The sequence below is a fragment of the Podarcis muralis genome, chromosome 1, assembly GCF_964188315.1.
Source record: "Podarcis muralis chromosome 1, rPodMur119.hap1.1, whole genome shotgun sequence".
Classification (NCBI taxonomy): Eukaryota; Metazoa; Chordata; class Lepidosauria; order Squamata; family Lacertidae; genus Podarcis; species Podarcis muralis.
Window position 1 is genome coordinate 130,179,710 of NC_135655.1, and position 25,055 is coordinate 130,204,764.

The following is a 25,055-nucleotide window of genomic DNA, read 5'->3' on the forward strand; positions in this document are numbered from 1 at the left end:
GGGAAGACCATGGCTTTAACTATATGGACCTTTGTTGCCAAGGTGATGTCTCTACTTTTTAAGATACTGTCTAGGTTTGTCATTGCTTTTCTCCCAAGAAGCAATACTTAAGTGTGTGTGTGTGTGTGTGTGTGTGTGTGTGTGTGTGTGTGTATGCGTGTGCCTATGTATGTATGTGCATAAATATGTGTGCGTGCATATATATTTTTGTGTGTGTGCATGTGCATCTAGATGTGTGTTCATATATGTGCCTATGCCTGTGCATATATTTATGTGCGCCCGCGCATATCCGCTTCTCGACCCCGCCCCCATCACGTGGTCCGGTTCCTGCCGCCCGGCCCCTCGTCCCCCCGCCCCCCTTTAGCCTTCAGATGCTGCGTCGCTGGCGCGCGGGCGGGGCGAGGCGGCGGTGGGGTTTGTCACGTGGGGGCGTGGCGCGCGGCCGGCGGTTGGCTGGCGCGTGCGCAAGGGCGCCGCCGCCGCCGCTCCCTCCTCCTCCTCCGCCGCGGAGACCGTTGGGAAAGCGGCTTCTTCCCGGGTCTTCCGGCTGCCGCTGCTGAGGGGGCGGCGGCGGGAGCGGCTTGGTGGCGGGCGAGGCGGCAACGGCGGCGGCGTGACAATGAGGCGACGCTGCTGCTGCTGGCGTCGCCGAGGCCTTCTATAGCCGGGCTCGGGCCCAGCCCAGGCGGCGGCGGCGGCTGCTCTCCCGCTCGGCCATGGGGAACACCGTCACCTGCTGCGTCTCTCCCGGCGCCAGCCCCAAGCTCGGCCGGGTCCGCGGCTCGGCGCTGAGGGCGGCGTCCGCCGGAGGGGGCGGCGGCGGGAGCGGGGCGGCGGCGGCCGTGGGGCTCGAGCGGAGGCCGGGCAACTACCGGGAGGTCACTGAGGCCGAGTCGGGGGACTCGGATCCCGGCGGGGGCGGCCCCCACCTGCAGCACATCAGCGACCGCGAGTTCCCGGATGGTGAGTGAGGGAGAGGGGCGAGGACCCCCGGGGGGGCTGAGAAGTTTGGGGGGGCGTGGAAGTGCCGCTTCCCCCGGAGTGAAGCCTCTCTCGTTCCGTGGCTTCTCCGTGTTGCCCCTGGAGCCTTCAGAATGACCCTTACTCGGAAGTAGGTCCAGAGTTGATCAGCAAGGCTGTTATTTCCAAATCCCCGCTGGGTGAGATCCCTAGCCTTTCCCCAACTCCAGATGTGTTGGGACTACAACTCCCATCAGCCCTAAGGATGGCTCGCAAAATTTTAAATTGGAAGGGACCTCAGGGTCAATCTGATCACCAGCCTTCTGGCTAGTAGCCGGATTAACCCATCGTGCAAGGAAGGGGGCACAAAGGTTTCACGTGCCTGTGATAGCATAGTTCTTGCGCCCAGTGTTTGAAATTAGCGGAGCACATTTTGCACCTGACTATTGGTCACTTGCGACGAAGTGAAGATGCCAGGATGGCGCCTGACATGCCAGGGGATCATTGGATCTGGACTGTTTTCACACATTAAAATCACATCCTGTAGAATACTAACCGCTATATTTTATCTGCACAATCAGAATGAATTTCAGGAAGCAAAATGCTTTTTTCTGTGCAGCCTGAGTAGGAGCAGTGAACAATGTTGTAGTTAATTGTTGTAGCTTGTCTTCAGTTACCCCACCCCACTGCCCTGCTCACAGTTTTGAAGAATATTCCTACATTATGAATGGTCTGTGTCACCATTAAGAAAAAGAGGTAGGAATAGACCAATATATGTGTGGATTGTTCCTGGATCAAGTGACTTTTCTTCTTTAAGTTCTCAAAGTTCTTAACCTAGCTCAAGGTTGTAATCACAGAGTGTTTGTTGTGGGGGAGGAAGGGAAAGGAGAATGTTACCCGCTTTGAGACTCCTTCGGGTAGTGAGAAAGCGGGATATCAAATCCAAAAATCTGAACTAGCGAGATGCTCCAAAATGGCAACAAGACATTTTGTTTTGGCAATTGCAACCTTGGATTAAGGAGCCATTTAGCACCTGGTTTATACAACTGAGTTTCTGACACTGGTCACAAAGGGTTAACAGCACAATGTTTATTTGAGTAACAATGAAAGCAAATTCACAGTAAACTGAAATCTGGGTGAATGTAATTAGAACTAGTAATCTCCCAAACCTATTCCTAACTGGCTAATTCCCTCTCTCATTTCCTGTCAACTGACCAAAGTTCCCACTACCACCCAATTATCATCCTATGCCCTTTTCAGCCTCCCCCTCCCCTTTTAACATTCTATACTCCCAATGGATTTCCTTCCCCTACCCTCAAAGCTCAAACTCAAAATATGGTTCATTACACCAGTTTTGGACCATGCTGCCCTTGATAGTCCCTGGACTGGCAGTGATCAGCACAGAAACTGATGCTGCCTGTGTGTGATTTATGGGACTGTTTGTCATTCAGAGAAATCTTTCTGGAAACAAGATTAAACAGTATGTCAGAAGAGTAATAATGTGATGAACACTCCTTTAGCTTGTAGTGTATCACTGAAGGAGGATGTGAATATTTCCGCCTGTACTTTGAACTTTAGAGGTGGGGAAGATTAAAGAGAAATTATTTATGTTTATTACTTTCCAATTCGTCCATTAACCAGAATGGCTAACTTCTCATCAGGCTTGTAATCCAGTCATCTCATGTGCTCTTGGCTGGATTGAGACAGCAGTTCTAGGTCTTCATTTTGCTTTTGCACCATCAAGTTCCCAATATTCAGTTCCATTTAAGGGATGAATCCAGGTTCAAGGTGTACAGATAGGAGCACTGTTTGTGCCTACTTGAAGACTTGGAGTCTAAATGCAAAGCTGAGAAGGAGTAACTTAATTCCAAGTGAGAAGTGGGAATGCAGAATAGCTCAGAAGTGGAGTACTTCACTGCTGAATTTAATGGGTCGCTCGGTCCCAGCGCCTGCCAACCTAGCAGTTCGAAAGCACCCCGGGTGCAAGTAGATAAATAGGGACCGCTTACTAGCGGGAAGGTAAACGGCGTTCCGTGTGCTGCGCTGGCTCGCCAGATGCAGCTTGTCACGCTGGCCACGTGACCCGGAAGTGTCTTCGGACAGCGCTGGCCCCCGGCCTCTTAAGTGAGATGGGCGCACAACCCTAGAGTCTGTCAAGACTGGCCCGTACGGGCAGGGGTACCTTTACCTTTTTAGTCATTGCTACTTGGGGGAAAATGGGTGTGGATAACCCTTCTGTTACCCTTAGAAGATAGGCAGCAGTTGCTGAAGAGGAACAATGGAAAAGATTGATAATAAAAGTGCCTGCAGAAGAAGAGATGACCTGGTGGGTTGGTCTTGAAGTCCTTGTTCTTGTTGTGTTTCCTTCTGGTAGCAGGTCCCAATTACAGGAGTGCCATCCCCACTTACGGTACTTATTTTTTTAAATATATGATGTTTGTTTACTTCATTAAAACCATTGTGGGTTTATTATGTAGGGTCCCTGGCCTTCTCCCCTATAATTCCAGAACTGGTAGTAGATAGCTGTGTTTTGAAAGCTTTTCTTGCTGTCTTTCTTAGTATCAGCCATTGTTTTTCGTCGTCTTCATGGAGATTTTTTGCTGCGTCTGATAGGTTGAAACAGTACCTTTTCCAATACTGGGGCTGTTTAGAAAAGCTAAATGGCAGCTGCTCTCATTGCACACAGGCTGCATAGTGTTGCTGCTTGTCTTTCAAACGTCCAGTTTATGGTCATCTGTTCGTCTTTCTTCCAAAAGCTATCTTATAGAGAGAGCTGCAATCCAGCCTCAAAGTTAGTGTTCACACTTCTCACATGGTCTTCTAGTAAGTGATGCATTGAGAGCAGTTGGATAATTTTTATACAGTATACAACCATATAGTATAACATGGCCCCAGATGAGCATCAGCTCTCCATTAATAATGGGAACAAGCACAACTTTTCCAGAGTGATCTGACCATTTTGTGGAGTTATATACTGTATATACTTCCACTTCGTGACATATAATATTGGGGGGGGGGTAGACTTTAACATTTGTGTATATCTTACTAATCTGGCAAAGCATCTTTGGACTACATTGAAGTAGTTTGTACTCCAGTATGAAAGAAGGGATTCAGATCTCAACTAGAGGATCTGGGCAACTCTTGGAGAAATCTAACCCTTCTCCCCTACTTCCCTGGCAATTCCTTTGAACGTGACCTGTTTACTTTAACAAGAAACTGCCTTTGTATTAAGGATTGGAGCTGCAGTTGTGATGGCATCTTCCTATAATGATGTTTGGAAGCAAAATATGCAGTGTAAGCAAATACATTCCATCTTAAATTTGTATAATGCATACCAATCCCAGAAGTTATTTCTTGATGGGGACACTTGATACCTTTTTAAAACCAAGAAATGCTGCTTGTAATAACTAATATGTAGTTATGAATTCTGATACAAAAGTTATGTTCAGAGTGCAAGTGGCAAGACAAGTTTGAGTGACTTAACCACTGAATTTTCTATGTGTTTACTGGAAGGAAGGAAAAGGGTGGTGGAACAATGGAATTCTGGAGGCTAACTTAAAAATGACATAATATAGCTGGACAATGGCAAGCTATATCCAGACCAACAGGAAGTTAAGTTACAGCAGTAAAGTCAGACATCAGCAACCCACTCCCACCCAGCTCTTGTTCCATGCAGGTTTCCTGGGAAAAAAAACTTAAGTTATGTTTGCTTCCTGAACCAAAGGAATAATACTAAAATTAGTTGTACCTATTAAAGAGTACTTTGACATGGGAAAATATTTAGCAGTCTTACTCAGTTATAGCAGCTTTCTGATTTGTGAACAATCTTATTGGTTAATCTTCTTGATTGATTGGTTGGAAATCTAGTAAGTGAAGAATGATAAATGTGGCCAAATTCTTCAAATGATGGCTAGCCATCTGTGTGGTTGCCTTGCTGTATGAGTTTTTTGACTGTCATAATGGCACAAACAATAATTTCTTTAAAAGTGCAGTGGGGACTTCAGTAATTTTTTATTGATAATATTTTAGTTTTAGCTCTGTTTTCCAAGGTGCTTGAGGCAATGAACAACTCTTAGGTCAATTTAGTTTCACACTAAATAATAACATTAAAAACCAATAATCAGGAGAATCGTAATATACAGTTAGCAACATAAAATTCCATAAATACCTGGATAGTAAAAATTACAGGCTCAGAAACTTCTAAATGCAGTAATAATAGCAGCCAAAAAAAAAGCAGGAGCAATAAAAACAGATAAAATTAAACTACAATATTGTTAGAAAAGGGAAAGCGTTCCTTGTTAAAATTTGCAAGCGTACAACTCTGCAAAACAGTATGGGTGAAGAAAGGGGAAGCAAACCTAACACTTCACAGTTACCTTCAAAGTATTCAGAAGGGTTAATGCTTAGTGCTGAGCAGCTTTTTCTTCTGGAGTAGCTGTGACAAGTCTAGGAGTGAAACAGGCTACAGCTTGCTCTTGCAACAGAGCAGATGTGAACAAACACCAGGCCTTTCTCACAAGGCACCTCTCAGAGGAAAGGATCTGCAATACTATCGGTTCCAGCTCGAAAATATAAAATTACATGTGGGCTTTAGGCCCAGTTTTAGAAGGGTTGTCCTGTGGGATGAAATATGTGGTAGTAGCAAGGAGCAAGAGGAATATAACTGTGTTGATTCCTTTGGACCTCTAGGCAGCTTTCAACATTGACATCCTTCTGGTTAGACTATTTTGAGTTGGAAGAATTGCATTGCGGTGGCTCCACTCCTGCTTGGATGGTTGAGGCCCTGGTGGCATTGAGGGGGTTATTGCTCTGCTCCTTGGCAAGTATGTTATGGGGTCCCACAGGGTTCTTACATTATCTCCCATACTGTTTAATATCTACATGAAATTGCTTAGAGAAGTCATCCACAAATTTAACACTGGTGTCGTCAGTAGACACAGATGATACCCAGCTCTATCTCTCCTTTTCATCTTTCATCAGTGCCTAGGTACAGTAATGCCCAAATCCAGATAAGATGATGGTTCTGTTACGTGGTGGTTCACCTGCCCGGTGGATGACTTTAACTTGTTCTGGATGGTGTTGCATCCACTGTAAGGATCGGATTCACAGTAGATCATAGGTCTGGTGTTATCACTGTCAATGCAAGTAGCCTCAGTGACATGAAGTGCCCTTTATCAGCTTTGGTTGATATATCAGCTGTAGCCCTCTCTGGACAGAGATAACCTTGCTACAGTTACCTATGTTCTTTCTTATAACCTACCGCTTGGAGTAATGTGATATACCAGTGTTAGAAACTGAGATATGAAAGCTAGGAGCTAAATGGTACCTTAAACCTAGGTTATGGGCGCAGCAACGGAATGTCTAGCATGGTTTTTTAATACCAAGAATACAAAGCTGAAAATGAATGAACTGCAGCTAAAGTATTACGTTCATTTTTCACATAGTCTAGTCCTTCCCTGGCCCACCCTCCTAATATTCTGAAGAGGGTCTCTTCTCCAGTCTTCAGAGACTAACTGGAAGTGGGGAGGCAGAAGAAGGTCCTCCTTTCCTTCCAAGCTGCAGTTTTAATCTGAAATCTTAGGCGCAGTACTGTGCCCAGAGCTCAGAATCTGTTCGCGCTAATGGACTTCCCTGTTGCAAATTGTGCCTAGAACAAGTTTTGAACACTGTATTATACACAAGGCTGCCTCTGAAAAAGATCTGGAAGCAACATCAAACATCTGGAAACAACCCGATCCTAAACAAGGCAGCAGGGTATCAGGGACCCAGCAATCTGATCATATTACTGTGGTGTTTTCCCACCTGCCCTGGCTACTATCCTTCTGAGTTCCGCTGGGTGTGTCAGATGGCTACTGGAGACAGAATATTTTTGGTACTGGTGCCCTGGTTATGGAATGCCCTCAGAGGTGTACCAGCAGCCCCTGCCAGGGCTGCAGGCCTCGAGGGGCACAAAATCACCTCTCAAGACTAGGGAACGTATGACGTATGTGTGTTTGGCGACACTGTGTGGCAATACACTGCGGCACAAAGGCGTGCAATTTTTTCCATCCTCCTCAGTCCGGACACTTCAAGTACTTGGGATGCATAACATGTAGCAATTGGGTTGTGCAAAATGTTATTTCTAATGTGGCTATTGTAAAGTGATTCCCCCGCCCCCTGGTGACAGCAGGTGGGACCCTAGGTACGCCTCTGGCCCTCCTCAGAGAGACTTGCCTGCGCAAGTGCTCAAGTCATCCTTTTGATGCCAGGGGTTATATTTTCCTTTATATTTTTATACAAAATTCATTAGATCTTTTATTTTGTTTTAATGCTAGTTTTACGGCTTGCTGCTGCTGGTTTATCACTTCTTTTACTATGATTATTTGTCTTTGTCTTGTTGCTTGTTTTTAATTAATAATTGGGCAGAGGCTATTATTTAAAGAAACTGATCTTCCTACAATCCTACAAACATTAAAGTAAATCCTACTGAAGCCAGTGAGACTTGCTGATGAAATATGCATAAAATCCAACTGTAAGAGACCTAAGGAAAGACAGACAAAATGGAAATGACAGGGAATACAATACATTTTCCTTGTTCATGAGAATGATGGGCAACTAAACTTACAATATACTGTACAGGCATAGCTCACTTCATTGCGTGTTGCGGATATTGTTACCTTATGAGGACACGGGTGCAGCTGCAGGCAGCCTTACCATTTCCAGGGGAAGGAAGCCCCCTACCACCACTGCCCCTCTTCTGGTTATGAGAGTGGAGCCGGCTTGGGCTGGAGCCGGGGTTTTGCCCTCCCACCCATGCAGCCAAGGTGGCCTGGCTTAATAGACTGCTACAGTATAGTGTAAACATAACTTTTATATGTACTGGGATGTACAGTATGCCTTTATAAGCATTTAAGCTTGGTTGGGTTGCTATTTCACTTTGCTATCTTCCTGTAAGTCAGGGGGCTCAAGCTAGTTCAAAGCAAAGGGCAGCTAGTTTTGCAAATTCTGTAAAAGTTAGTGTATAATATCTAATAGGAAAAGCAACTGGTTTTTTGAGTTATATCTGAGTCATTTAAGATGGCTTTTAAAGTTTACAACCAATTCTTAAAAATAGTTCAGACAGTTTTAGCCATCTAAATCAGGGATCAGCAACCTTTTTCAGCCGTGGGCCAGTTCCACCGTCCCTCAGATCATGTGGTGGGCCAGACTATATTTTGAAAAGGAAAAAAAAAGAACGAATTCATATGGCCCGCAAATAACCCAGTGATCCATTTTAAATAAAAGCACACGTTCTACTCATGTAAAAACACCAGGCAGGCCCCACAAATAACCCAGAGATGCGTTTTAAATAAAAGGGCACATTCTATTCATGTAAAAACACCCTGATTCCCAGACCATCCACAGGCCGGATTGAGAAGGCGATTGGGCCGCATCCAGCCTCCGGTCCTTAGGTTGCCTACCCCTGATCTAAATGTTTTTGGAAAGCGCAGCTGGGTTTTTGATTCAGTGGACCTTTTTTTCATTCGGTTTTGCTTTCTTCCTTAGGGCTAGGAAATATGTGGCTGAAGTTCTATAATGTCTTTAGAATTTGGGAGCTATTACTCCAGAGCATGGATAGAAATCATTGGCTTGTCTTAAATTTTGGTTGCAAAACAGTGGGGAAAGGCATGCATGTTTGGGTTAAGCATTATAAATGTCATAATAGGCCATGTGTTGTTTTATGGCAAATCATGAATACTTATGACTCTATGAACCAAACATTTTGGATGCTTCTTCAGTGAGATTGAAAGTAAATGGCTTTTGTTGCGTAACTTCTACCCCAGTTTCCAGAAAGTTAGGGTGCTTAGGACAGGATTATAAAATGGGCTTGAACACATCCAGTGGCTTGATTTAAATCTGTGGTTTTAACTTGCTTAAGTAAAGATTAATTTAAATCAATTTCCCCATTGTCTAAAACATGCTTCCTGAACAGCCATACCCACTACTTGGTTGCTATGGCAGTTAAAACACTTCAATTAAATAAAGCCTTTATACTACCTAGAAGCATAATCCGAAACCTTTGGTCATGCAGCATGCATTCTTTGTACACTCCACAGTTGTATCTCTTTTAAAAACAAGGGAAGTGATTGTGAAGCTACTGGATTTTTGTCTTCCTGTGTTCACATGGCAGCATCACTCACCTGAAGACAAGAGCCACAATCCAGTACAGAATTAAATACATTAGATTGTGGCCTAGGTCTTCAGAATTTTCCAGAAGAAACTGGACCAGTGTTCTTGCACATTAGATAGAAAGTGGATGTCTTTCTTTTTAGTTGATAGTTACAAATGTCAATCATTTCTTCAACAATAAATGTGTTCCATTGTATTGTAATTATAAGGTGTCAGATTTTTTCCAGGCAATATTTATTTTCACAGTGATTCTGTAAGTGTTTGTGAGTGTGCATCATAATTGGACTTTAAGAACTGTAGAATTTAACATGCTTTATTACATTACAGATTTTATTTCAAATCAAGCTACCTTCAGAAGTGAAACAACATTATTAAAAATTACAAATCCATCTTAAAACAAAAATGCAGTGAAATAAATGGGTTTGGCACCCTATGGCAAGCCTTTTAGAAGCTTTTTATTATAAAATGTCATAGGATTTGGCAGCAGCTTATGAAAGCAGATGCTGCATTGGAACTAAGAAAAGTAATTCAGGAGAGTCGTTAAAAACCAACCAACGTTAAAATATTAGTATTTGTTATGTAGAACCTTTATAATCTGAGCTGGTTCACGTGGTATTCTAAGCTATGAAGTACGGGCAATACCTGATCCAGTCATGACAGCCAGATAGGTGGCTGTGCAACCAACTTTAGCTGCAGCTTATGGTTAGTGAGGACCCACTTACCTGGAAGAAACCCCATTAAATTCAGTAGGACTTCTGAGTCAATATCATTACGTTGTTAGTGTCCTTGCATGTCTGCATGGAGCGAAATGGAAATTAACTTCTACATATGTGCAGTCCACCTTCTGAGCTTACACGTGCTACAAACTGATCTTCCTTTAAGTCCCATAATAATAATTCTGTGTATTTTCATGTGCAAATCTGTGTTTCTCTGTACAGTACTTTTAAAAAATCAAGTTCCTATAAATCGTGAAGTGCATGAGGTATGTAGGCTGTATCAGTAGAGGTTTAGGATTTAGTTTCTACTTCATTGTAAATCAAAATTACTCTGATGTAATTGTATACTAACCAAATGAGTGAACGGAAAGCTTGAATTAAACCAATAATTGTTTCCTTTCTTTTGGTGACTTAAATTAATTTCTTAACCCTCACCCCCATTCTGATGGGAGATTTGATGTAGAGCTTGCAATATTTTAATGACTGTTTCTACACCTGACCTCTTTTTAATTCAGGTGTAGGGCAGCAGTGCCATTTCATCTGTTCCCTGAAGGACTATGTAGATGAGCAAACTGTCTGAAAGAATTTCACCGTTACTGGTACTTATAAGTGCTTTTGCCTTATAATCTAAGTCAATCCAAAAATCTAAGTCAATCCAAAGCAGATGATTATATGATGTAATAGCTTGCTTTTGTGCTGCATGAGATTGTTAGTCAGGATGGAGAAAGCAATACTTTAGTTCCCTATTGTAATAGAACTTTGCTTGTTATGAGACGTTCAGGAAACTGATGTTCAAGGACCTACCATTTGTGGTCAGTTCAGAGACAGAAGAATAAAGAGATGGAGCTTTTCCTGAAACATACCACTTCAGGTGGTGCAGTTGCATATTTCAATGCCTCCCTTTCTCTACCATTCACCGAGGCCCAACTTAAACAAGATGCAGGACATAGGTTTAGCACTTACGTGTCTCTAATCATGCCCAGTCATTTTCAGATCGTTGGCTTGTTCACATGTTACATTGGCAGGTCAATGATTAGCGGCCAAGGCAGACACACAGTTTGTGTTCCAACACTATATGCAAATAGGCAAACAAACATGCTGCGTGTGCGGAAACATGACAGGGTGTGTGGGGAATGTTCCAACTCCACAATGCTAGGACAGAAATGTAACAGTGTCATTCATGCATTTGCTATCCAACTTCAGCTCAGAATTATGCAAGGATATCCTGCTTTGCAGGGGGTGATTCCTGCGTTGCAAGGGGTTGGCCTAGATGACCCTCAGGGTCCCTTCCAACTCTATGATTTATGATTATAGCCATGCTAGTATGTCAAAGAGAGAACCTGCAGTGCCTTAGAGAGGAAATTGTCTCATTGCAGCATAAACTTTCACTGTCAGCCGTCCAAAGGCATACCAGTATGTCTACAATTTAAATCCCTTGGAGCAGCTGTTCCTCCTTGGCAGAGACTTGGGCCATGCTGCTGAAGATTCTCCTCTGGTAAACTGCAGTGTATTCTGTTAATCTGCAGCACATGTGGTTCCTTTGTATTTGAGTCCGTCCGTAAAATTACTGCTGAAGTATAAGTGAATCCTGTGTCTATATAGCATAGGTCATTTTGTGGCCAACTATCTTTGCAAGCGTGCCAGAAATCAAGACCCAAGTGCGAGAGTCACTCTGGCACACAGTATAACACATAAAACAGCTGCTACACATTTGTGGTATGTTTTTGCCTCTAGTGAACTGGGCTGGGGGAAAGGCAGCTAGGTAGAATAGGAAAGGTACTTATACATTTTAAAAAGCTACAATAGTGTATTCATTATTTTTTAAAGTTAAGACTTAAAAAGTAATGCTGACCTGAGATGACCTCATAGCATTGAAAATGCCTTGTGTTTGGGTTTCCCCCAACTCAGTATCCTTTATATGAATTTCTTAACAGTTTCAGTATTTACAAGCTTTCTGGTGACTCATGTCTCTTAGGAGTAAATCCAACTTCAATGATCTAAGTGTGAAATAATGTGTTTTAATGTGTGTTTCCCATTCATACTTGGAAAGTGTTCTTAACCAACTTCTTGAAATTCTTGGGGACTGCCTGTAGAATTTTAAAGGTTTGGCATAATTAAAGCTACTTTCTTTGTTTACTCAGAGAGGAAAACTAAACTACTGATGAAGAGCTGGATGCTTTTAGGAAGCCACCTAGTATTAGTCTTGCTTGTCCACGCTATGTACTTGAAACAGCCAATCTAGCATGGCAATATTAGACATTCAAATACATAATTTAATCGCCAAATGGCACTTTAAACCTAGGTTGCAGTCGCCACAACAGAATGTCTAGGTGCTCTTTTTTTCGGCAATGGGATTTATTATTAACAAATTCAATCTTCAAGGAAGATATTTCAGAAGTGACATTTTGCTTTAACCAGCCACCAAACTGGGATCCGGAGATCTTCACGTGGTGACTGTTGGACCTGCACCAGTCACAAAATGCACCTGGCTAATTTCTAACACTGCACAGTATGTGTTATATATGTAATGAGGGCTACTCATGCAGAAGAGCTGAGGCAGTATTGATGGTCTAGCACATGGTGTCACTATGGTATCACATGATTGACAGGTGGATTGCCCCATCCACATGTCAAAATCCCTTGCACTTGTGCAAGGGATTTCACAATGCTCTTTGCAGTAGTCTCTTCCCATCTCTTTTAAAGATTGCTACAGCAGTCTTCAAAGGCGCAGGGGAGACTGCTGCAAAGAATTTGCAGCACATGCTTTCCAGCAGTCTCTTGCCCCCCACTTTAAAGATTGCTCTGGTGCTCTTTAAATTGGGGGGAGCTCTTTCGAAGAGTTCTGCAAAGCAAGTGCCTGCTTCTTCATCGTTGTGTGACAGAACAGTTTCTGTCAGAGCCTGTATCTAAAGCAGACATTGGTTCTAGCAATGAAAACTACATGCTGGGTTTTTTTTAATACCCCATCTCCAAAATATGTTGATCTTCTTCAAAGGTTGAAACAGTCGGCATGGAGCAGACTTTCCAAGAACATCCTGTCCGTTAGTTGATGTCACCAGTGACATTTGCTGATGGGCAGGTGGTTTAGAGCAGTGTTTCCCAACCTTGTGCCTCCAGATGTTTTTGGCCTACAACTCCCATCATCCCTGACTAGCAAGACCAGTGGCAAGGGATGATGGGAATTGTAGGCCAAAAACAGCTGGAGGCACAAGGTTGGGAAACACTGGTTTAGAGAAATGGCAGACACAGATTGGCCCATTGGCCAGAGTTCCCCACCCCTGATCCATTCAGAGCAGGCTGATGACTCAGACTTTAAATCCAACTGAATGGGGTAAATACCAGTTCAGTATGCTCAACATTAGTGTGGTAGCACCCTGTTGATTATTATGAACTACTGTATGAATCTTTTTTTATTATTATTATTCTAAGATACGGTTCTTTTAGTGTTTGAATGTATGAAAATGTACTATATAGATACTAATTATGTAACTGTTGGGAAATATGGGATAGGTAGGATGTCTAGGAGTAAGTTCACTTTTCTTGGAATATAGATGTGTTTCCCAAAATAAATCCAAACCTAGGAATAGCATCCCTTCTGTTTCTTTGTTTCAGATTTAGCATTGGAGTCAAATCCATCTGACCATCCTAGAGCAAGCACAATTTTCTTGAGCAAATCCCAAACAGATGGTAAGCTATCTTTTGCTCTCTTAAAACGAAGGAGGGGAGGACATGATAGAGTGGATGGATTTTGATTGAGAAATGCCGCTGTCTCCTTCCACTTCCGTCAAAATACTGACTCTACATCAACATTTTTAGCTGCTCTTCATAGCCATTTTCCAAGGCATTTAAAAATAAGCTTTTAATTCATCCATTCTTTTGAAACACTCGCCACTCATTAGAATGAATAGGAATGATTGCATTTTTTATTTAGGAATGCTTTAGGATGGTTGTCCTATGACCAGTGCTTGAAAAAAAATATCTACTTAGGTTTATCTTGGCAGAGTGTGTGCCTTGTAGCTTGAAGCTCGGTAGCTTTAGATAACACAGCTCGTACCAGCATTTATTTTTGTAGTCACATGTTCTTCGTGGTATAAAATTTCAGTGCAGTTGGATTAGCTCAAACTTAGCAAGTAAATGCTTAAAGCAGTGCTCTCTAGTGATGAAATACCAAGAGTCTTGAATGCATTTTCCCCCATTGGATGAACTGCTGCAGTAACTCCCTAGTCTTTGCAGAGCAGAAGGTTCTGTTGCTTTGAGTGACACTAACTCTGTGTCACCCTTTCTTGTATTGGGAGTAAATGTTAGGTTTCCCAAAAAAGCAGCATAAAGTTAAGTTGACACACCCTGGAAGTGATAAACTGTGCTCAACTGGAAACTAAATTATTGTCAGATAAACCTTGGGTGGTATTTGTTGGGTTTGAATGTATACTCCTAGCAATTAAACAGATTTCATTCTAAAATACAGAATGCATTTAGAAGTTGAAGCATTCATTAATAAAAGTGTTCTCTCCCTTTTCAGTGAGAGAGAAGAGGAAAAGCAACCACATCAACCATGTAAGTACATCTAGTAAATGAAGAAAGGTGTCAGCAAAAGCCCAGCTAGTTACATGCAGGAAATGGCAGCAGTGAGCTTAAGAGTTTCACTCCTTGCTATTCCAACAGTTTACTTCAAACGTTTAAACCATTCACTGCATATTCAAGTTCCTGCATTGCAGAGGGTTGGACTAGATGACCCGTGGGGGCATTTCCAACTCTGCAATTCTATGATTCTCAACTTTCCTTTTTCCATAGCGCAGTAGAACACAATCCTAGCTGGTGTTGTTGACTGCACAATATCTCAGTCTAAGCACTCACGTGATATAATTGTTTCAAGTGCAAAAGCATATTTAATAAGTGAGCATGAAATTTGTCTCCCACATGGCTAATGCTGTGATGAAGAAGGAGCATTAATGTGTGCTTCAGTGGGAGCTGCAGAAGAGGGTCACCTGTGACTAATGGGATTAGTGGTGATTAATCCGTTCAGCATGTCACTTCCATATTTTTTTGCCTGCCAACACTTGATAAAACAAGTGCTCTGTGCTTCTGTTTCAGAAACACTTTGCAGCCAAAGTAGAATGGGAGTAAACTCTTAAGCAGAAGGCAGTTCATGTTTAATTTCCGTTGAACAGCCTGTTAACTGCCAGTTGCTGGAATTCCTGCGGATTACAGGACTGGGTGGGCCTCAGTCTGAACATTGCATCTTCAGGAACAGTGGAATTTTTCTGAATTACTTAAGACAGATTAGTTATATTTTAAATGTTAAGATCCTGAGGATGTGCTTTGTTTGTTTAAACAACCCACAGGGATTCTAGTACAGTAACAACAAAATATTCGGCAAAACAAGGTCCACCCCTGCCTTAAGAGATCTGCTACCAACTTTCACACACTTTCCCAGAATTGTTTGGTGGGATGAGGTGCCTTTTGATGCTCATAGCTTATAACTGTCAAAGTATAATATTGATGGCACATGGTTGTGTAATGTAATGTGCTCATACTCACTCTCCTAGGGTTGCCATATTCCCAAAAGTGAAAAACCAGACAGAGTTGCTGAGCTTTAGTTACTGTTTTTTCCCTGATTCCCCAAAAAAATTGCCGACACCCCTAAAATGCCTGGATGTATCCAGGAAAATCTGGATGTATGGCAGCCCTACGCTCTTTTCCCAAAAACTAAACACAATTAATCATTGGCTTTAAATGGGGGAACGTCTGTAGTCTAGGTAACCCAGAATACCTTCCTTGAGCTTCAGCAGAGTCGTTTAGCTTCTCTATGGCACACTGCTGGCACATGTTCTTCTCCTCAACTTTAAACATGTCATTTCTTGTCTATTCTCCTCTGCTATTTACAATAGTAGCCACAAGGGAGTCCAGACCTGGATAAGGACTTGCGATGGGCGGCTGGTGTGTGTGTGTGTGTGTGTGTGTGTGTGTGTGTGTGTGAGAGAGAGAGAGAGAGATTTTCTATGCCATTCAAGTATTTTTCTCTAATGTATCTTTGCTTTCTTTAATAGAATTTTAATGCTTAATTCTTAAATATGTAGGTTTGGATGTGGCTGCTTACTGTAAACCCATAAATTGTTGTATTGGAAACCATTTTTGAGAACACTGCTGCTTTCCCCTCCTCCTTACAGGTTTCTCCAGGGCAGCTTACAAAAAAGTATAGTTCATGTTCAACAATATTTATTGATGACAGCACAGTAAGCCAGCCTAATCTTAGGAGCACAATAAAATGGTAAGTACCACTGAGTCTTTAGGGAGAAAGTATCCTGATGAACCATGTTCACCTCCTCTGGAGAGATCAGAGGAGTCAGTATTCTGTCAAACGAGTTCTAGTGAAAGTGATTGATTCTGATTTTTATAAGTTGAGCAGGAAGGTTTTCTTTGCCCCCAAAGTACACCAAGTAAAATGCAGCAGTTTTATGAAACCTTTGCTCTGGTAACATACTGTATAAAACACAGAGTAAACTGTAGCCTCTTGGGTTGGCCTGCCATCTAGTGGCATCAAATTATTCCTTAACCACAGTACTTGATTCCAGAATTCTTTGATTCAGGGAAAAGTTACCTAATAGGAAAACTTTTTTTGTATCTTCATCTTTCTTGTTTCTCTTATGTAGACTCCAGAGCTCTCATACTCCAGTTTCTATTTTTGCCCTCTCAGAGAATTGGGTATAAAATTGGCTTGTAACTTTAAAATGTTTAGCTGATAAAATATTGGAGTGCTTGAGACAATACAGTAATTAGGAATTAGGAACACAAAGCCCAGATTTGCCATAGATTGGCTCATGTAAGTCACACAGTATGTTTAGGCCATAGAGAGCTGATGAGGCCTGCAGGAGGAAGTTGGATTCGCAGCTGAAGCTGAGAAGTAGTGGAGATTTTAAGTACAACATCATTTCAGATTGGGTCCCTTGACTCAGGGTTGCCAGAATAGCAGCAATGAGGGAAGAGTGTTGGAAGTACCCTTCATTTTCCCCCTTGAAAATTTATTTCCCCATAGAATTAATTTCCTATACTGTTGTTTGGCTCATTGACTTATTTTTATCCCTGTCGTATAATGAAATTATACTATAGCTTAAAAGTAGAATGGGGGGGCACACTATAAATGGAAAAGAGGTTTATTAAAGAGGACTGTATACTGTTGAAACTCACCAGCATTGTAGGGTGAGCTGCTTAAAATACAGGGCAAGCTGCTTAAGGGATGATTCCATGCAAATGGATTTAGCCCATTTATAGGTGTGGCCTCTTAGAAGTGGAGCCACCACCACCCCGACACAGTTTCCTCCACCTCTGTAATAGACTCTGTGCACCATGAGCATAAATATTCTCAGGGCTTTCAGACTGGAGCGAGTGAAGAGTTGATCTTGCACAGTGGATGTAGGAGGTCAGAGCTTCCGCCTCTGATTCCTCAGCTGGGCTGTGTGGTGTGGTAAGCCTAAGGAGCCATGGGCGATGGTGTTCTGTAGCTGTCAGAGCATCATCCTCTTTTGTCTAATGAACCTTCCCCCACCTCCCACCAGCTGAATGCAGCGAGGACAACATCTCAATCTCTGCACTGGCAGCATCAAGATGTGCCCACAGGTCTGCCTAGAGAGAGCAGCGTCCAGTTGCTTGGAAAAGAAGGAGGCACAGTCACTAACCCACCTAGCTTGTCTTACAGCAAAAAAAGATAAATGGCCAGAAGATTTTAGCCTACATCATCAGTGTGGTGATACCCTGTATCCCTCCTAATATTCAGTGTTATTCAATAGTCCCCCCTCTGGTGATATTTGTGTACCGCTTGGGGTCTCTTGGCCAAGTCATCTAGACAAGCTAATTTTGTTGGTCATTTTCTTACTAAATAGATTACAGGTTTAATGCAGATGCTCCATTATACGATCCAGTTCCTGGCATTATAAAGATTTTTTTAGTCTTAGTTCAGGCAAGCTTGTATTAGAGCATGTTGAATTTCAACACGTATATCTTTAAATGAGTTCAGTTGAAAAAGGGAAAGAAGAAGAGGCAAAAGTTTCTAATGTGGTTTTTGTCATAAAATCTGTTTTTATCTCGTAACAGCAATCTTGTATCAAAATTAAACTTGCAGAACCACTAACAGTGAAATGACTTTTCTCTCTCCTCACAGTGTTACATTAGCAATATACTATCACATAAAGAACAGGTGAGCACCACTTAAAACTCTTGTTTTGCAAGTCATTGCAGTGATGATGACTACAGCTTAGCCATTGGTTACTGAGGTAGCTGTAGCTTGTGTGTTTTATTAATTGGGGCTCTCATGTTGGAGAGGCAATGCTGTTAAGAATCAAAAATTTGTTGCGTGAATATGAAATAGCAAGACTTTAAAACGGGCAGGTATTAGCTACATTTTTCATACCTAAGAAATTGCTGGTGGCTGTAAAGAGCCCTGGGGAATTGAGAGAGAGAAACAGATGCACGCACAAACTTACCAAATTAAGGTCTTGGAAACAAAAATCAAAGTGCAACAGATGCGAGTTTTGCATCCAGTAACTTAATTTTTATGCCACCTTCTGTGCATAATGACTTCATAGATAGGGCTGGGTTGCAAATGCGTGCTCCTTGTCTCCCCACTTTCTATGGCTGATGATGAGCTACTTCACTACAGGAGATTAATGTTAAATATAGCTCTCTGGGGATGAAGGGAGTCTCTTTGAAGACAGGAGCCACAGTAACAGTCATAACACAAGCTTTGTATGGGCTTCTTTGAGGTTTTGCATCCCTTGCAATATATGCATATTGCAATTTATGGCTATGGGCTCAAAATGTGTTTGCAGAAGGGGTGTGTCTTTGCTCCATATGGTTTCTTTAGCACCCCAGGTTGTAACCAGAGTTGTTGAATGGAAGTCTGCTTATGCAAGGTGTCCATTGCCCAATTTCCACTTAGTCCTCCTTTGCACTCCAACCCACCCCATTCAGGAGAGTCCTCCGATTTTCCTGGGGGCACAGGAGGCTATAGCGAGGAAGAGATAGGAAAGCTGTGTTCTACTCACACTATTCAAGATCCAGCCACTGGATCCACACGCAAACACACACCCTTCTGACCATATGCTTACTATTACTCATTTGCCCAGACATCTTGTCTCACCTTAATGCAAGTGCTTGCTAAAAACTTCAAATTTGGCTCATGCTGAGTATCTTGGCATTGAAAACAAGTCTACAAAAGTTATTGATTGAGGGGTGTTTGTTTGTTGGGTGTAGATGTTTTGCTTGTTTTGTTTGATGACATTGCCAGTTTTGTTCCGTGAAAGGGGTATATTGTGGTTCCCAGGACAGTTTCTTAGATTTCCAACAACTGCAAAGCATTCTGTAATGCTGCTGTTAAAAGTTTATTCCAGTCATACCGTGGTTGCTGAATGCCTTGGAACTCATACGTATTGGCTCCCGGACAAACGAAAGCTGTGTCTTGGTTTTCGAACAGTTCCGGAAGTCGAATGGACTCCCAGAACGCATTCTGTTCGAGAACCAAGGTACGACTGTATATAGTTTTATAGCATTTTTGAGTTAGCATTTAGAAGTGCACAACATGGAGGAGAGAGAGTGGGCAAAGGAGATAAAGAACAGGGTATTGCCATATTACCAATTACATGGGTAGTCCTCCTCATGCTATGATGTATTAAAATGCTTCTTAAAGGAATGCAAATGAAAGCTTTACTAACAGCAGTAACATACATTCTCCTGTGTTGCAGGGATTCTGATAGATCACTGGATATTTTTGATGAGAAATCACATCCACTCACGGTAAATTTGATTACCTTAGTTTGACTTGATTGCTTGAGTGCATCCCATATGAACAGGAATAAACCCTGATCCCTAGGAAACTGGTGTCTATTTCAGCTTGCTTATAAGGAAAGCCAGATGTTCAGGAAAATAAGAGAGATTTCTTGTCTCTTAGCTTCTGTGCAAAGAAACATTTCAGTCCATACAAAACTAGATTGCTATTTGGCTTCTTATACTTTAAAAAGTGATGCTGCAGAGTGTAATCCCTGGCCAATTGGTCCCGTTCTACATTCTGGCTGTGGTGCAAGACAGCTGATACAGGTTTTGTTTTGTTGGAAGAGCAGTGTTGGACTTCTATAGCTTTGAACTGGAATCCAAAAAGGGGTATTTATGAAAAATATTTACCCATGCTCATGAGTCAGTTTCTCCCTTCTGGTGGTAGCTTCTTGAGTCCCCATAGAATATAGTTCTAGATTGTGTCCCCTATTTTTGAGAGCAGCTAGGGGGCTCCAGTAGGGAGAGGCCTTTAAGGAACTCCTGTGAGCCCTCAGCCATTTGGATTCCAGCCTTTGTATATAACCGACTGACCTATTCATGCAGGATATTTTCACAGTACTAACAGCATGATCCTGTGCATGTTTGCTCAGAAATAAGTCCCGCTGTGTTCAGCTTCACTTTTAAATTACTTCTGAACTGTGTCCTGTTTCAGCGTGAAGAGGTTCCAGATGACTACTTTAAACATGACCCTGATCACAAGCACATCTATCGCTTTGTACGTACCCTGTTTAGTGCAGCGCAGCTGACGGCCGAATGTGCAATAGTGACACTGGTAAGCCTTGGTGGGGAGCCCAGTTACCACCATCTTGCATTTAAATTCTGTTTAAAATCAGGTTTTGTGAGTTAGATTCATAAGAGTCGTAGGAAGGGAGGAAGGGACCCAAAGGGCATTCGAACCCAACTCCCTGCAATGCAGGAATCAGAGATGGAATTAAGTATGTCTCACGTAATGACTCCTTGTCATTTTTACCTTGCAGCAGTCAGAACTTGATACAAGAAATGCACTAGGCTGATTGCAGCAGTGTCAATAAGCTTGCACCTAGGCTGCCTGTTTGATAACTGTTAAACAAATCCATTGCAGAGGTGGGGGGGGGGCTGTTGCCTTCCAGGTGTTCTTGGACTTTGACTGTCCATTTGGCATGCCAATGGGAATTGGAATCACATGTGAAGCTACTTGATTCCCCCATCCCTTCAGTTCTCTTGTGCTGCAGAAATAGAGGGTAAACGCATTGGGTTACATCTTCTGAATTTGGAATACTTGTGCAGGTAAGTAGCTGTCCTGTAGCCAGTAAGTCTGTCATGACTCGGAATTGAGGCCCTGTTTCAGTGTAAGATTTGCCTCCTCTGCTGTGTTTTGGTTCCTGTGAAGGCCTGCAAGTGAAAAATTCCACACGGCCTTCAGGAATCTTTCAATAAACTAGAACTGCCAGAAATGGAATATTCTGCTTCCAGTGCTTTTCTGTATTGAAACAATTCCTGACAGCACTCTCTGTGTGTGTAAGACTCTAGGAATTCTTCTGAAAGCATTCTGTCGTGTAAGAAAGCAACCCTTAAAAAATTTGGTCACTTAAACATTAAAAAGTACCACTAGTTGGCACTGTTTCACCATGGAAAGGAGCAAAAGTTTTCAGTCAGTTGGGAGTTACCTTTCCCGCCTTCTGTACATGATCTTGAAGCTGAAAATATGGCAGTGCTGTGTGGTTGCTTGATTCTAATGTGTTTTAGCTAATGGAGTTCATTTTAAATTGGTGAATAAAACGTATATGTAGATGTGTATCATGAATGTACAGTGAGTGTAAACTCTCAAACACTCGTGAATAGGGAGCATATCGGTAATGAAGTTAGCAGTGATGTTGAGTAGTTTTGATTAGTCTTGGTTAAGAAAAATACAAATTCTTAAAACGTGCAATACTTTTTTTATTCATCTTCACTTTACAATGCCCACCCTTCATAGTGAGTGCATTATGTTTGGTCTGCTTGAAAACATAAACATTTCTGGTGATGTAGATGGAAGAAGTTGCAGGAAATCAGACTAAAACTACTCCTTCAGGTGTTTGACTACATCATAGATTTTACTTGATTGAAACATTTACTGTGCATGCCTTATTAGCCCTATTCTGGTGTCCTTTGCTCCCGTGTTGAACAACATGGAAGCAAGGATCAAGATCACGCCAAGTAGCCCTGCCCTGGGTTTTGTGTGTTTCTGCTTTGACGGCTTTCTGCTCAGTGCAAACATCAGTAGCAAGGGGAACCTCACACATATAACCCTGAACTGTTACAAATTCTGGGGATTCAAGCATAGTTGTGAAACCTCTTTGCTACAGATGTTAATGCTGTGTGCATGGACATCAGAGGAGACATGTACAATGTTGAGGGCAAAGGGCTAATCTAAGCAGCCCCGCTTCTCATTTCCATGTTGCTCAGTATGGGAGCAAAGAACACCCATAGAGGACTCTTGGGTCATTACAATCTTAAGAACAGTTTTCTTCATCTGCAGGTTTACTTGGAAAGGCTCTTAACCTATGCAGAGATTGACATTTGCCCAAGTAACTGGAAGAGAATAGTTCTAGGTGCTATTCTGCTAGCTTCTAAGGTGTGGGATGATCAGGCCGTGTGGAATGTGGATTACTGCCAAATACTGAAGGATATTACAGTTGAAGACATGTAAGTTGCAAGCTTTAGTTAAATTTGCTCATCTGTGTCTTAGCCCAGATAGTTTGAAAATACACCTTTACTCCATGATATATTTAGTATGTAATATGCCTTCAACTAATTCAAATCAGGTTTTGAATGGTGTGCATGTGACTTCTTGTGGTTTTCTTTGTGTAACAGTAGTTCGTGAGCACAATTTTCATCAGACCCTGTAAGTTGCAATGAGCAGTTTGACCCGGGCCTCTTTAATACTTTTTTTTGGGGGGGGGTGGGGAGACACAAATCCAAACTTGTTTGGTTTTCACTTTAATAGAGCTCTGGTCTTGGAAAAAATGTGAGAACTTCTGCTTGCTATTCACTAACTTAGGCTGAACAGTGTGGAATTTCATTGGTCTTGTTTATCCGAATGAGCCACTGGTACATAGTGCTGGGGAGGATTCGGTGTTCATGGTGCATGTTGGCACCAATGACATGGGCAAATGACATCCTGGAAGCTAAATTTAAGTTGCTAGGTTGGATGCTGATAGTCTGGATCTCCTTTGGCATCCAAGGGTCCAACCATCTCCCTAGACTGTTTCCTGCTACTGATGCATTTAAAGAATTTCTTCTTCTTGGTCTTAATGTTTTCAGCCATGTGTTCCTCAAATAATTTTTTGAAAATTCCTTACTGTCTGCTTGCATTTGGGGGAGGGAGGATGTTCCTTTTTGTTTCCTTCATTTGGACAAGGCTTGAAGGAAGCCGCCTTGCCTCCAATAGCTACTTGGACCCTTGCTTGTTAAACAGAACTGGCCATGATGGACCAGGCATGAGACCTTCACAATATTCAATGAAGATGTTGCAGCAGCCATGAAAAAGGCAAATTCCCTGCTAGGGATCATTGGAAAGGAACTGAAAATAAAGCTGCGGGTATCATAATGCCACTATAGAAATCTATGGTGCACCTGCATTTAGAATACTTTGTACAGTTCTTGTCACCTCATATCAAAAAGGATATTGTGTAGTTGCAAAAGGTTGAAATGAGGGCCTTCAAAATGATCAAGGGGATGGAGTGACTCCCCTGTGAAGAAAGGTTGCCATGAATTAAAGTTGCAGGCATCTGTGAGAACAGAATGTTAGACTAGATGGGCTATTGGCTTGACCCAGAAGGCTCCTCTTAGGGTCTTAAAGAGCCTCATGCCCAAGACTGTCACCCAGCTCCTCCAGTGCAGCAGCTGAATTTTGCTTCCATTATAGATTAAGCACAGCTTGTTTTGTCGTCCAAACCTTGGCAAATTGTGGTCAACCTTAACTATGGCTTCTTAAAACAATTCAGGTTCAAACTTTGGTTGATCTGAAATGGAAGTAGAAACTTCTGCATCCTTTGTGACTACAGCACCATATTCACTTCACTATGGTTTAGCATTATTGTGTTGTGTCTGAAATTAATTCTCAAACTTGTAAAAACAGAACACAAAATATTCAGAGGTGACCCCCAAAGTGAAATGTATTTTTGCTTTAAAAAAAACTATTCCCCCCCCCCTTGTATTTGTAAATGTTAACTCTGAATCTTGAGACAAGCATCTAGGAAGGAGTTGTCCAGCTGCAGCAAGTTGCCCTTTTTCTAGAGTGTGCATTGAGAAGCATGACTTTTAATTTGTGATAAGATGCTTAATGAAAAAGAGAAGTGTTCTAGGCAGATGAGGGAGTTAATTGGGTTTCTTAAAAGATCTGCCTCTTAGTTTAGAGAGGGGCGAAAGATGTATAAAGCTGGCCAACAGAATAGTGCATCAGAATTTTCCTTGCACTGCACTTCTGATTCTGTAACAAGAAATCTGAAATGAGGGAAAAGGAAAATGTTGTTTGTTGAAACCCTTTGCCATATAAATAGCTGCTTTAATGGAGTGTCTTAATAAGAGTGGGAAAAACCTCTAGCCATGCAGCTGCTAATCCTGTAGATTACAGTGTGCATAAAAGAGGGGACATGCTGTTCATTCTTGGGCTACATGTGATAGTAAATAAAGCAACACAAACACATGGGGCCTTTTTGCCTTTCCTAGCTTCTAAACCCTTATTAATAGACTTGTTAATCCGGCAAAGTATTGTAATTTTTACACAATTAAAATGTATTAGCGAGCTCTGTACAAAGGGGGCAAATGAAGCCCTGATCAGCTGATCATCCAAACATTATCTGATTTACATTTCTATAAGCTTTATGACCATATGAGCAGGAAATTAATTCTGGCAGGGGGCTTAGTGGTCCTCCTGCCCATCCTGCTCGAAGCAGAGCACACAAAGCTCCTATTCTCATTGAGACTTGCCATCTAGATGATACATTCCTCTTTGTTTTCTGTCTCTTCAACTAAAATGCCAATATAAAAAAGAACGATACTTCTCCTCATCTCCCCCCACCCTGCAAATCTTTGTGAGTGAGGAAGAGTTAACAAGAAATTGAAAATTTGACATGCAATTGTGAGTTATGCGGCTCCCGTTTTTTATGGGGAAAGCTCTGTTGTCTGGGGTCGATAGGCAGCTTTTGATTTGCTCAAATACGGTGATAAATATGGGCTGTCTGGGCTGGCAGCAGTGTCATAAGGCAGCACCTGTTGTCACTGGGATGTGCCTCTGGGCCTGAAGTTTTGCCTCTCCTCTCCTTTCTACACCTTTGCCTTGCGCTTCCCATCATCTCTTGGACCTCTGTGGGGAGTACTAGCATATTTCATTGTACTCTGCATGCTCAGAAGTACTAGAAAGTCCAGTGCTTTGTTCTGGTTTCTTAC

At 42.2% G+C, this 25,055-nt stretch overlaps 1 protein-coding gene across 2 annotated transcripts in view; it reads left to right on the plus strand.

Moving 5' to 3' along the window:
- Positions 1-483: 483 nt before the first annotated feature.
- The window catches only part of CCNYL1 (cyclin Y like 1), a 29,963-nt gene continuing 5,391 nt past the window's right edge, over positions 484-25,055 (plus strand). Inside the window, exons 1-8 of one of the 2 annotated variants that reach the window (XM_077918403.1) lie at positions 484-963; positions 13,437-13,511; positions 14,344-14,378; positions 15,992-16,092; positions 17,980-18,015; positions 19,559-19,610; positions 20,299-20,418; positions 22,144-22,310. In XM_077918403.1, the coding sequence (XP_077774529.1) occupies positions 717-963; positions 13,437-13,511; positions 14,344-14,378; positions 15,992-16,092; positions 17,980-18,015; positions 19,559-19,610; positions 20,299-20,418; positions 22,144-22,310 (833 nt within the window). In that variant the 5' untranslated portion in view covers positions 484-716. Of the gene's footprint in view, positions 964-13,436; positions 13,512-14,343; positions 14,379-15,991; positions 16,093-17,979; positions 18,016-19,134; positions 19,340-19,558; positions 19,611-20,298; positions 20,419-22,143; positions 22,311-25,055 lie in introns of those variants that run through there. The other variant, XM_077918405.1, reaches the window with a different exon arrangement.